The sequence below is a fragment of the Manis pentadactyla genome, chromosome X, assembly GCF_030020395.1.
Source record: "Manis pentadactyla isolate mManPen7 chromosome X, mManPen7.hap1, whole genome shotgun sequence".
Classification (NCBI taxonomy): Eukaryota; Metazoa; Chordata; class Mammalia; order Pholidota; family Manidae; genus Manis; species Manis pentadactyla.
The window spans coordinates 35,810,704-35,825,217 of record NC_080038.1 but is presented as its reverse complement, the minus strand read 5'-3'; the positions used below and the strand labels follow the sequence as shown (position 1 = coordinate 35,825,217).

General features: G+C 36.4%; 1 protein-coding gene across 14 annotated transcripts in view; it reads left to right on the top strand.

The window, feature by feature from the left end:
• The window catches only part of CASK (calcium/calmodulin dependent serine protein kinase), a 405,697-nt gene that overhangs the window by 312,276 nt on the left and 78,907 nt on the right, over window positions 1-14,514 (top strand). For all 14 annotated transcript variants that reach the window (XM_036895365.2, XM_036895363.2, XM_036895360.2 and 11 more), the window contains one exon: window positions 3,867-3,988. In XM_036895365.2, the coding sequence (XP_036751260.1) occupies window positions 3,867-3,988 (122 nt within the window). The remainder of the gene's footprint in view (window positions 1-3,866; window positions 3,989-14,514) is intronic.

Genomic DNA, 14,514 nt, shown 5'->3' with positions numbered 1-14,514 from the left:
GCATCCACTCAGTCCACCAGAGCAGATGAGCCCCTGGGTGGAGGGGTTGAATTCCTGCTCATCTACCTCCTCTCTGAAGCTGCCCCCAATCCTCTCTAGGCAGCCTGTTTCTGTGCCACTTTGTGCTTACTTCTTCTGTATCATTTACTTCAGGGTATATAAGATGCCTACTTCACACACCAGCCCAAAAGCCCCTTCTTCGAGGCCAGAGATGATACCTGTTTTCTCTGAAGTCCCTTCCCACACTTGGCAAAAAGCAGGAACGTTCACTAAAGGTTTTGGTTATTGTCTGACCCAATAGAGTTCAAGTTCCTTTCTAACCTCCATATCCATGCATAAGCCACCCATAGCTTCTTGTTGAAGGGTCCCCCTATTTTCCTAGTAGGAGCAGTTTAGTGTAATAAGTAAGGCAGAGCATGGACTTTGGAGCCAGACATGCTGGTATTAAGTCCTGGCCCTACCACTTGTAGCTATAACCTTCCTTGACCTCTCTGAACCTCAGTTTCCTATCTAGGAAAGTCAGGTAATATATCTACCTTACTGCATTGTACTAAAGATGTGCCTGACACTTAATAAACACTCCAGAATTGGGAGCTGCTGTCATTATTATGTTTTTTTAGTACTTAATTAATTGAGTGCATACTTTGTGGATATTATAAAATGAATCAAATGTAGACCTGCCTTGAGGACCTCACAGCACAGAAGAGTGAGCAAGTGCACACACAGGACAGCCCATGGGGTGTGCTGGTGGGAGGACTTGCATGGAGTTTGCAGAGTTCAGACCAATAAATGATACATCCCTGGTCTGCTACAGCCAGAATTGCTTCCCAGTGGTTAGACACCATCTTAGTGTTCGCTGGACACAAGGTAGTTTTATTTTAATCTTATAGCATTAATGAAGAGCTACCTAGATCATAAATCAGCATCAGCAGTGCTGAATAGAGACAACAAAAACTAGATAAGATTCCATTAAGATAATTGAGTGAAAATGGCGATTTGGTTTCTATAATTAATATCTGTTGAAGTTTTTTGTGTGTAAAAAAATTTTCACTAGTATTTTTGTTTTTGCAGCTTCCTAAGTCCAGAAGTTTAGAACTGGCTTTAGTAACTTTATAAACCTGCTATCATTTAATTCTGCTGTTGATGTGCTGGAGTTCGGGGTTCAGTGGGAGGGACATTTGTGACTGATTTCTTCACATCATCTTTTCCCTTCCAAGGCTTTCAATAAGGGATGATGAGAGAGCTGGCTTTGAATCAATTTCCAGATTTTTTTTTCCTACTTCAAACAAAGTAAAGGTCTTGAAAAGAGCAGGTAGTAGGAAGTGGATTAGATTAGTACCTTTTCAGGAACCACAGAGGAAAGGAGGACTGATTTCTGCCTTGTACCTTTTTTATCCCACTTAATATCTATGTAATATTTTCAGTGAAAGAATACCAATGGCCTGGTTGGTGAATTATTCAAAATTTTTAAATATCCACAGTCCCTTCAACAGATAAATTGTCAAACTGTGGTACATCCATGCTATGGAATACTACCCAACAATAAAAAGGATTAAACTATCGGTAAATGCAACAACCTAGATGAATCTCCAGAGAATTACACTGCAACTGGGTCAAAAAAGCCAATCCCAAAAGGTTATATACTATATGGTTTCATTTATACAGCATCCTTGAAATGGCAAACGTATAGAGAACAGAGTAGTTCCCAGGGGCTAGAAGGGGGTAGGGTAGGAGGGAAATGAGTGTGGCTATAAAAAGGGCAACATGAAGGATCCTTGTGGCGATGGAATGTTTTGTAGTTTAACTGTCAACATCAGTATGCTGGTAGTTGTGATGTTGTATGACAGTTTCCAGAGGTGTTACCATTGGGGGAAACTGGGTGAAGGGTATGTGATATGTGAGATCTCTCTAATATTTCTTACAACTGCATGTGAACCTACAATTATCTCAAAATAAAAAGTCAAATTTAAAAAAATTAGTCACAGTAATTTCCACATAGATAACCATTTGATTTGTAGCTTAAGCCAGAAATCTTTTAACATATTTAAACAGTACTGCAAAAAGCAGTTGCTTATATAGCAACTTTTTTTTCTATTATAGAAAGCTTGGAACATATGGGCAAGAACAGAATGAAGTATAAAGAGGAAAATAAGGATAGCTACTGTTACTCTTTTGGTGTATTTGATTCTGTTTTTTGCCTGGGTTTGTATATATTTTTTTGCAGTCATGATTGCGAATATGTAGTTTATATGACTTTGCATTCTACTTTCTTGGGTTTTTCATCATGAAGCTTTCTCTATGTCTTCAAAATTCTTGAAAAATGATTTTTCTTTGGCTATATATTTCCATTATATGGATATTCTATAATTTATGTAATCATTCCCTAATTATTGGATTTTTTTCCATTTCACATGATAAATATCCTTATACATAAATCTTTTTCTACATTTGCTATATTTTTCCTTAATGTAGTTTTTTATAAATGGACTTTATGAATCAAAGTACATGGGCATTTTTAAGGCTCTTTTAAGTATGTTACCAGATTGCTTTCTGGAAAAGTACTAATTTACATTCTCACGAATAAGTGCAGGCAAATGGATGAGATCCAAGACCAGAAGTAATTAGAAACAGACTAGAGTTCCAACACAAAAAGATTCAAGATTTTTATCTTTATATAAAGCAGGGCTTCTCAACCTCAGCACTATTGACATTTTAGGCTGCATAATTCTTTCTTGTAAAGGGCTGTTCTGGGCATTGTTGGGTGTTTAATAACATCCCAGGCCCCTACCCACGAGATGACAGTAGCACAGTCTGTCCTAGCACAGTTGTGACAACCAAAAACGCCTCCAGACAAGGCTGAATATTCTGCTAGGGGGCGGAATCACCAGTGCTTGAAAACTACTGATCCAAGACTTACATGTGCAAAGAGGTACTTACTGTTAAGAATTTCTCTGACATCATGTACACTAGCTAACCTCTCAGGGTTCAGTTCTTTCTCTGGAGTATGTATGTGCATCTTGTCTGCAGAGTAAAACAGGCTAATTGTTTCTTTAAGGCTATATAAGTGACTTTGTTACTACTCAGTATGTATCCCCACTGATACCTCTCTGGATTCTTAGTTGTAAGAGGAAATGTAAAATAGTGACCACACTACCATTCACATTGCCCTGCAAAAGTGATTTATTTCCCTGATATTTAATATGGTATTTGGAAATGTCGGTCAGTATACTTACCCTTCGTCTTCGTCTCCTGAATAAAAAGGGCCCAAGAGACTGAAGATGACTTGGTTCTCTTGACTTTGTATATAGAGGAAGAAAAAAGAATAGTTTGGGATTTTTGGTAACTCAAATCTGAGCCTTAAAAAGCCTATTTTACACAGCAGAAGCCCCCAGTTGAAGGTCTGTCCCTCAGATCTACAACTGTCTTTACTTTCCATTCTTGATGGAATGCACCTATATGAAAGGCTCACCTGTGTTATTTCTGTAACATTTTAAAACATATTTCAACATTGTATTTTAAAACATCTTGGGATCATGGAACCCATACTCTCTTCCTGATGCATAACTTGCTGCACCCAAATCTTCTAGTAGCTTAATTGTAGTTGATAAATTTCCTTAGTTCAAGTAAGACAAGCTTCAGTTTTGAAAAATGAGCACACAAATGCATTGTTAAAAACATAACCTTGCCAAAAGTACTCTATCCTTAAGTGATTTGAAACTCATTTAAGTCCATCCTTCAGCAAAGACATGAACCTTTGAATTTCTGTTTGTTAGCCCATTCTTCTGAATTGTAAGATTCAGGTTACAAAGGTTAGGTTGACAATAACTTCCTGCACTGGCTATTTCTTTTCTGTTTGTTCCGCTTAGGAGCCGTCTCCCAGGTGTTGGACAGCCTGGAAGAAATTCACGCACTTACAGACTGCAGTGAAAAGGACTTAGACTTTCTACACAGTGTTTTCCAAGATCAGCATCTTCACACACTACTAGATGTAAGTGTAACTTTTTTTTTTGGTAAATTAAATATTTAGTGTACCTTCTTTACTTCACATGAATTTCCAGGTATCCATCCTAACAGTCCTTTTTCAGTTGCCTTAAGTCTGTGAGAAATGTGGCAAACCATTCCTCATAGATGTGAAACTGAAATGAAGTAAATATAGTACAAATGCATTGTAGCCTAGCAAGTCACAGTGAATAAATTATATGTATATATTTATGTGTGTGTGTTTCTATTAAAAGAATCCATTGATCTTATCTGTGTTTACTCTTTGTTGCTTTCAACATGGTTTTAAAACATTGTTCCTCAAGCATGAGTATAGAAGAGAGAAAAGAAAATAAGGTATTGTACAATGGGCGGTATTCACACACACATTTCATATTTAGCACTGCTGGTTTTCATAGACTCAATGTCTTTAAACATAAGAGTGTATTCCATCATTAAATATGACAGGCTCCATTGACAGCAGATGAGATACAAAGAAAAATCAGAAGCTGACAGGTCACATCTGTCTTCATTTTAGTCACATTTTAAGTAAAATGCCTTTCTTAGAGAGCTTGGTTACTTCAGCAGTGGAAACTTTCTTAGTACACATTAGTCTACAAGTGCATTAGTCTTTTTACAAGAAAAATCTTCCCTTAATAAGAGAATGTTGCTTTGGAGGACCTAGAACTTTTTGGTGCTAACTCTGATTAACCCACTATATGATGCAGATTAAACTGAAGCAGTCTTTCAGAATGTATTCTACAGAACGTTGCTCCAAAAGATAATGATGGGTGTTGCCATGGGGGTGGGGGAGTGGGTCTTAAATTTAGTGGTTAAATTATTTTTTGACTAAAAAAGCTTAGTAAATATTACATTCTTTATTCCATTTATATAGATTCACAATGTATGTTAGAATATTAACAGCTCTGAGATGTCCTATAGCAAAGAAACCTATTAACTCTAATAGCCATTTTCCAACTAATTTGGACACAGACATTTTATTCATAATCCTGTGAAATTGATGTGGGCCAGTTTGGGAAAAGCTAAACTAAGAGTGTTGCATTGTATTTCAACTTCACACTAAGTGCAATTGTAGGTATCTCACAGTTGCTTCTCTCCATAAATTTGGTCAAGTCAAATTAGTTATCAAATTTTTTAATTAGTTTGGCTTTTTATTTAGTGTATGTATTAATCAGGGCTGACTTATCTGCTATAGCATGTGGTCCTAAAATTTGAGTGGCTCAACAGAATAAAAGTCTATTACTTGCTCACATCACAGTCCAATGCATGTAGATGAGGAAGGTCTCTTCTACACAGTCATTCAGGGATCCAGGCCTCTTTCACTGTGTAGTTCTGCCAACTCCCAGGGCTTTGGAATCTTCCATTGCATCCTTAGCACCCAGCCAGCAGATGAGAGAAAATGGAGAACTTGGGAGCTGTGGGGGGTACCAAAAAAATGGAGAATTTTGCAGGGTCAAAGTTGGAAGTGGGCTATATAACTTTTGCCCATATTTCATTGGCAAGTACTAGTTACAGGCTTACCTAGCTGCAAGAGAACCAAGAAACATAGTTTTTAAATGTGCTAAGTGGAATGAGAAAGACAAATACTTCATGATATCACTTATATGTGAAATCTACAAAAACAAAAAGGTCAAACTTAGAGAAACAGAGTAGAATGATGGTTGCCCCAGGCTCGAGGGTAGATAAAATAAGGAGAGATTGGTAAAAGGGTACAGGCTTTCAGTTATAAGATGAAAAAAGTCTGATGATCTAATGTACAACATGGTGACTAGAGTTGATAATACCATATTGTATAATTAAAATTTGCTTAGAGTAGAACTTAAGTGTTCTCACCAAAAAAATAAAATAAAATAAAATAAAGAGATAAATATGTGAAGTGATGGGTTTGTTAATTAACTTGATTGTGTTGATTGTGGAAGTCCTTTCTCAATGTATACATTTATTAAATCATCAAAACACTTTAAATATATTACAACTGTATTTGTCAATTATACTTCAATAAAGCTAAAATATGTATTCATGAAGATAAGAAAATGGATTTCTCTTTCGTATCATGTATCTTAAGTAATTTCAGGACATTTCAGATTGAGTTTATTTCAAATAACTTATTTGGGTACCAAAAAGCCTTTAAAATTAATTGTATTTCATGGATAGCTCCTAGCATTCCATTTTCTTGTTCTGCTTTTCCCCCTTCCCCTCCTCCCTCTACTTTCTCCTGTATTCCTCCCTTTCCTTCTCCTCCTCCTCAGTCATCTTCTGTTGTCATTATTATGTGTTATTTGAATTGCAGTTTGACCCCCTTTCATTGGCTATTTAAATATCTATTGTTCTCTATCATTGCATCATATGATGCAGAAAATTTTCACAGTTGAGTATTTCCCACAAAAGTCATACCCTTGACTAGAACTAGTAAGTGAAATATTTGAAAGAAGCTGCAGCAGAGCATGGCGATTTGGTTTATTTCGGTGAAATCAGTGTTTAGGTCATAGCTAAGATTTACTAACCTACTTTATATCAAGGACTTTTTGTCATTTAAAGGCTCACAGAAGCCCAAATTGGTTTTTTGAGGTTGTATTTTTCTTACTAATATAACAAGGTATCTGAACACACCCTGTGAGACTTCAGGGGAAATGCAAGAGCAATACTAGTTTCTATAAGAAGGGGCGGATATTCAGACACAGACTGGACTTTGGAACTGAGCCAGGCTGCCACTTATTGCCCAATGCTAACCTTCTCAGACCTCAATGAAAACATTTATTTTGAGTAACTGCTGCAAACTTGGTAGACATTGTCACAACTTCAGAAGAGACTCACAGCTTTTAGTGAGGAAAAACATGCTTAAATTTCCTTTGGATTCTCATGATATAGAAACCTTTAAAGAAGTGTCTGTGGCAGTGACTGCAATATGGGGGGTGAGGACTTGATAATATGGGTGAATGTTGAAACCACAGTGTTCATGTGAAACCTTCATAAGATTATATATCAATGATACTTTAATAAAAAAAAAAGAAAGTGTCTGTGGTATCAGCATCTGCCCAGTCAGTGCCTCTCAGGTTGAAAAGAAGCTGGACTGAAAATGAGCTGTACCCCCAGTAAAAAGATGCCACGTCTGCTCAATTTTGCAGACAACTGCTACACGTGAACTCCAGAACTTTCCTGAAATGACTGGCTATAAGGCTGGCCCTGGGCAGTGTTGGGATGCATTTGGTTCTGAAAATCCAAACTGAACCATCCTTCAGTGAAAGTGTAATCATCATGAATGACATAAACCAACAGTAGAATGTGCCCTTGTGATCTATAGCTCATAATATGGTTCATTAAGCTCTTGTTTCAGAACTAACAGACTACATTGCAATAGTGCAATCAATGAAGTGTTCGAGTAGCTGCCATATAGAGAAATCTAAACATTAAAACATTGTTTTAATATTTAAATGCTTATGGTATGCTCAAAAAAGGAATATGGTATAACCAGCTCTTGAGAAGAAGCTTTTCAGACTTTGACCTCTTCCTTCTAATGTTCCACATCCCATGCTTGGTTTCGGGTGGTTTGATTTTGCAGAATCAACATTGGTTCCTTTTAAAGGATTCCAGTTAGTGACACCTAGTGGCATCATTTTGTGGACCATGGATTGATTGATTGTTAACTTAATTCTACTGAGCCATTTTATGAAACATTTCATTATTATATTTAAACAGTTCCAGTTGATTCAATAGCACTCTAAATAACTACGTCTGAGGCCATAATATTTAAGCTGACAAAAAGAAGCAGGATTAAGCTCTGCAGAAGACTAACAATCATCTAGTACTTTAGTTTTTCTAACCATGCCTCTAAAATAATAGCAAGGTCAAAGTTCAAAGAAATATTATTAGAATTTGGAGGAAACAAAACATCCATCATGTTGAAATAATTCACATTAAAACAAAAGGAGAAATACTGTGGCTCCACTGAGGGAGGAAATGCTTTTTGATTTGAATTCTAGTAAAACACATCTGGTTTAATCTGTAGTTAGGAATAGAGCCAGAAATCTAAATGTTTGCTATCCAGCCAGTCCCACCTGGCACACATATGCTGTGAGGAGAGTAAAGAGGCTTGTAGAGGAACTGTGCTCATTCCAGCTTGTTTCATAAATCTCTTCAAAAATTTCAAAAAGCACCAGTGCAGAGATAGACTGTCTATGAATATAGACCAATTTTAGTAAAATACAATTTGGCACGGGGACTAGTTGCTAAGGCTGCCATACCAAAGTACCAAAACTGCGTGGGTTAAAATAACAGAAATTATTCTCTCACAATTCTGGAGGCTGGAAGTCTTAAATCAAGGCATCAGCAGGGTCACACTCCCTCCAAAGGCTCCAGGAAAGAATCCTTCCTTGCCTCTCTTCCAGCTTCTGGTCGTTGTCTGCAATCCTTGACGTATATCCCTTGGTTTCTAGATGCATCACTCCAATCTCTGTCTTCATGTGGCCTTCTCTTCTGTGTGCGTGTGACTTTGTATCTTCACATGGCCTTCTTATAAGGACACCAGTCACTGAACTTATGGCCCAACCTAATGGAATATGATCTCAACTTAATTAATTACATCTGCAGAGACCCTATTTCCAAATAAAGGCACATTCCTAGGTTCTGAGTAGACATGAATTTTGAGGGGACAGTGTTCAGCCCAGTATAGCATGGAAAATTGATTTTGCCCTGATTTGATTCTTCAGATGTGAGTGCAAGTTACATAAATCTAATATAAAATAACAAAATGTTACCCTGTCATCCATTAATTAGGCTTTCTTTGTAATTGATGTTGAAGTGTAGTTAAGTCTTTTAATGATATTTTGAATCAGTTGGAGGTTGGAATTTATATGTGATACATTGGATGGTTAGATGATGGATGTGTATTTGATGGACTGAAAAATCAAGAGGATTTTTTTCAGTTAAAAAGCATTTTGCAAATATTATTTGGTGATGATTCTTGGTCTTCCCAATATCTTAGAAATTTTCCTGTTACAAAATAAATGTTTATTTTGTAAGTCCACAGTGTTATGAAACATTGTTAAATGACACATTTATCTCTGCCTGCCGAACTTTGACAACTAAGTTTTAAACATTCGCCCACCATCTGTCATACCTCTGAAAAGCTGTTAGTGTTTGTTGTACACTGCTGTTTGCATAGTAAATGGGATGTCCACCTAATTAAGATTATTTTTGTGGGAAGTCCTAAAATTATGTTTTTCAAAAATTTAATCAGTAATTATGCTAGGTAACTTAATTTAGCAATTTTATGTTAATTTATAAGTGGATTTTTAATAAAAGATTAGGTAATATTTTTAAGTATTGTATTAGAAATAAATTGGTATCTGGAATCCTCCATATTTGATACTGACATCTTTATTATAATTTTTTTTACTGTTTAAAGAGAGTTAGCTTTTCTCTGTGACCTGGAGTTAGCCCTGGAACATGACAACTCTTGATTTACTATTTGCCTTTTTGAAATGATATTAAATTGGTAGTCATATTTGGGAACAGCATATTTTTAGAACTCAGAAGTTTTCCAAAGGGAAAAAAATGGAACTTCTGTGAAATTTTGAAGTTGTGAGCAACTTAGGGTCTGAGAAGTAAGTTGATACACTGTTGAGTTTGGATATTTAAATAGATTACCAGTCAGGAAATGCCAAAGCTAGTTTCCCATGAATTTGTAGTCCAGCTGATTTGCACTTAACTGTCTGGAAAAATAAGGCCTATTTGAGGAGCTTCAGAAGCTGACCTACTGATACCTTCTCAGGATCCCATCCAGGCTTGAGAGTGGGTTTCAGCAAATATGAAACCAGCTAGGTAGTGACCAGTGGTGGTAGCCCGTGCATTACTTGCCTCTTGAAGCTGGAAATGGAAGCTCACTGCCGCTCGCTTTGGGTATAGGGATCTCTCGTTCTGCTATTTCTAACTGGATGGGCAAAAACTCCCATATCTATTTCTATCAGTGTACCTACATATTAATGTCAGTAGAAAACTACCACATGAAACAAAATTCCTGAGGTAAAGAGAACTAGAAATACCATGTGTCCTGAATATCTTCAAAGTACAGTTGGCCTTTGAATAACATGGGTTTGAACAGTGCAAGTCCACTTATATGTGGATTTTTTTCAATAATTATATATTGGAAAGTCTTTTGGAGGTTTGTAACAATCTGAAAAAACATTTTGTCTTCTCTAGCTTTATTATAAAAATACAGTGTGTAATTTTATATAAAATATGTGTTAATACACTATGTTATGAATAAGGCCCCCAGTCAACAGTAGGCTATTAGTAATTAAGTTTTGGGGGTGTCAAAACTTACACATGGATTTTTGACTGCATGGGTGAGGGGGTGGCGCCCCTAGCCCCCTGCATTGTTAAGTGTCAGTTGTAGTTTCTCTTCATTCTTAATGTAGATATCAGTAAAATAAGAAGAAAAAAAAAGCTACTAAGTATATGGTCGTTTGTTAAACAGCAATAGAAGACAAATACAACCAGAAACAAAGATAGGATTGTTCACTCTTACCGTTTCAATTCAACATTGTACTGGAGGTTCTGGCCAGTGAAGTAAGGCAAGAAAAAGAGATTCAAGGCATGCATATTGGAAAGGAAGAAGTAAAACACTGTCTTCTCACAGAGATATATTCTTGTATGTAGAAAATCCTAAGGAATCTACAAAAAATCTACTGGAACTGATAGGCAAGTTTAGCAAGATTACAGGATACAAAATACACTATACAAAAGTTAATTGTGCTCCCATATACAAGCAACTGACAATGTGAAAGTAAAATTAAATATTCACAATACCATCAAAAAAATAAAATACGTAGTGAATCGAATGAAAGTATCGGAGTTGTACACTGCAAACTACAAATGTTGCTGAAAGAAAGCAAAGAAGATCTAAATAAATGGAGAGAGATGCCATACTGTTGGATTAGAGGACTCAGTATTGTTAAAATGGCAGTTTTCCCCATATTGATCTTTAGACTCAGTGCAATCCATATCAATATCTAAGCAGAATTTTTTTGTAGAAGTTGAGAAGCTGATGCTAAAATTTATATGGAAATGCCAAAACAATTTCGAAAAGGGAAGCACAAAGTTGGATAAATTATTTCAAATGAAATGAGTACAGTGATGAAAAGAGTATGGTATTGGTGTAAGACCAGACATAGAGGCCAACAGAACAGAAATAGAGTTCAGAAGTAAAATCTCATATTCACAGTCAGTTGATTTTCAACAAAGGTGCCAAGGCAATTCAATGGGGAAATATCACGGTTTTTTTAAAACATGGTGCTACAGCAATTGGATGTCCATATGCAAAGAAATGAACTTAGACCCTTACTTCACACCATAGACAAAAATTTCCACAAGAAGGATCACAGATCTATTTTAGCTTAAAACTATAAAACTTTTAAAAGAAAAAAGAAGAGCAAATCTTCATTACCTTGGGTTAGGCTAAGAGTTTTTAAATACAACATGGGAACTTTTAGACATGAAGGAAGTGTTCTAATACTGGATTGAGATGGTTGCACAACTGTACAAATTTCCTAAAAATGATCAAACTATACACTTGCAATGGGCAGATTACACAGTTTACAAATCATACCTCAGTAAAGATTTTAAAAGTAAAAAAAAAGATGAGTAATATATTTCTTTTTTATTTTAAAAAACTAATTTTACCCTTTCTGTATTAATTGAAGGTAAAGCACAATTGGGAGTTTCTTCCACATTCTATGGGTTATATAGTGCACTGTGGATTCCATAATGTCGTTTGTAACCCACTGCTCCACTAGGACAGCAGTTTCCTGTGTCACCTGGACTTGTCCCTGAGTCCTAACACTAACACAGCAAAGCCAAACTGCCTGCTCTCTGCAGGCTCAGAGTCCACTGAAGGCGGCTCATCCCAGTGACTTTCCCAGGGTCGTTACATTCATTTCCTCATCTCACTATTCAGCTTTATGGCAAAGAATTTACCATTTACTGACTTAAAAATGCTGGATTTGCTTTTCTCTCCCAAGAACTGTTTTCTTAAACAATATATAGTTGTGCCTTTTGAAAGAAGTCCAAATTTTCTTTTTTGTTTAAAAACATTATGAATTGTATAGTTCATGTATTTTTTCAGTAAGGGGAGGCACCTTCTCAGAGCAAGAAGTTTATTCTTAGTTTATGTTAGTTTATTCTTTTAGTTCATTTCTTCTTCATTCAAATACATATCTGTCATCTCCCAAAGTTCACATCTTTTTGGCAGATTTTATTTAACATGATATCATTTTTTGTCTTTTTGCTGTAATAAAATATGTATGACATGAAATTTACCATTTTAACCATTTCTAAGTGTACGCTGTGGTAGCACTAAGTGCATTTCGCATTGTTGTGCACCCACTGCCACCATCCATTTCCAGAACTTTTTCATCTTCCCAAACAGAAACTCCATATCTATTAAACATTAATTCCCCATTTTCCCCTCCCCAACCCTTGGCAGCCACCATTCTACTCTCTGTCTCTATGAGTCTGACTACTCTAGAGAACCTCATGTAAATGGAATCATACAGTATCTGTTCTTTAGTGACCTGCGTATTTCATTTAGCATAATGTCCTCAAGGTTCACCCATGTTGTAACATGTGTGAGAATTTCATTCATTTTTAAGGTCAAATAAGATTCCATTTTATGGCTATACCACATTTTGTTTATCCATTCATCCATATCAGTTTTTCATGGTAGACAGTTACATAATAGGAAAACCAAATTCTCAAAGTAAAGCTGTCTGGCGGTAGGGAATTCAGCCTTAGTTCCATCCCCAGACAGTTGCTCTATTTGGGCCCCAAGCTAGCTTCTATGTTGTACATCCTTGTGAAAGGAAGGTGTGATTTTCACAGCAAGTATTATTAACCACAGGAGTCCCTCCAGTTCCCTTATTTGTTCAGATGAATTAGTACTTCTTAAGATAAGGATTGGACATAATATAAGCTGGTCACAGAGATGGTAGTACAGCATGGAGAGTATAGCCAATGATTCTGTAACATCTTCCTATGTTGACAGATAGTAACTGCACTAGTGGGGGTGAGGATTTAATAATATGCGTAACTGTTGAACCACTGTATTGTATATTTGAAACCAACATAAGATTATATATCAGTGATACTTCAATAAAAAAAATAGGGATTGAAATTTACAATACCGAGGAATAATGAATCAGATTGCTTGTTCCCGGTACCAGTGTTTCCCACTGAGTGTCATTCTCTTTTTATGGTACCCTAGTCAGCTTCACCAGAAGTCAAAGGAATGTTCAAAAAGCTTTAAAAGTACAACAAGCACTAATTCTTCTTCATGCTAGTCTCTGAGAAAGGAGGGGTTTCCCCCCAAGAAAGGAATGTGATATGCCCAGTTGAAGAATATTCGATGAGTTTGGCTTACAGTGGTCACAATCCAAGAACATAGCTGCTTTCTTCTTTTGGTGGCCCTTCAAACATTACCTCATAAAACCACCTCTGTCAGACTGTTTTGTTCTCTTTTAACATTCCACAACAGAAATTCATTTTTGATACAGCTGCTTGTGCAAATGCTCAGTGTTTACACGTGCAATGTGAAAGTCATCTTATGAATCAGAAATTACTGTGTTACAGCAGTAATTAAATAAAATGTTATTTGACACACCTAAAGTAAACATTTTCTTTTAAAGCAGCAAATTAATAATAGGATATTCATTTAGAATAAATGATTTAACTATTATTGTAGATGCTTCAGAAGAACATATTAGGAAATGAGGTTTTAACACTTTTTTCAAATGTTCTTAGTGGGGTTTTTTTTGCTATCATTAATCTACAATTACATGAAGAACACTATGTTTACCAGGCTCCCCACCTCACCAAGTCCCCCACACACACTCCACTACAGTCACTGTCCATCAGTGTAGCAAGATGCTGTATAATCACCACCTGCATCCTCTGTGTTGTACGGCCCTCCCCATACCCCCCCCACAAAACTATACATGCTAGTCATAATGCCCCTTTTCTTTTTCCCCTGCCCTTATCCCTCCCTTCCCACCCATCCTCCCCAGTCCCTTTCCCTTTTGTAACTGTTAGTCCATTCTTGGGTTCTGTGATTCTGCTGCTGTTTTGTTCCTTCAGTTTTTCTTTGTTCTTATACTCCACATATGAGTGAAATCATTTCGTACTTGTCTTTCTCCACCTGTCTTATTTCACTGAGCATAATACCCTCTAGCTCCATCCATGTTGTTGCAAATGGTAGGATTTGTTTTCTTCTTATGGCTGAATAATATTCCATTGTGTATATGCACCACATCTTCTTTATCCATTCATCTACTTATGGACACTTAGGTTGCTTCCATTTCTTGGCTATTGTCAATAGTGCTGCAATAAACATAGGGGTGCATCTGTCTTTTTCAAACTGGAGTGCTGTATTCTTAGGGCAAATTCCTAGAAGTGGAATTCCTGGGTCAAATGGTATTTCTATTTTGAGCATTTTGAGGAACCTCCATACTGCTTTCCACAATG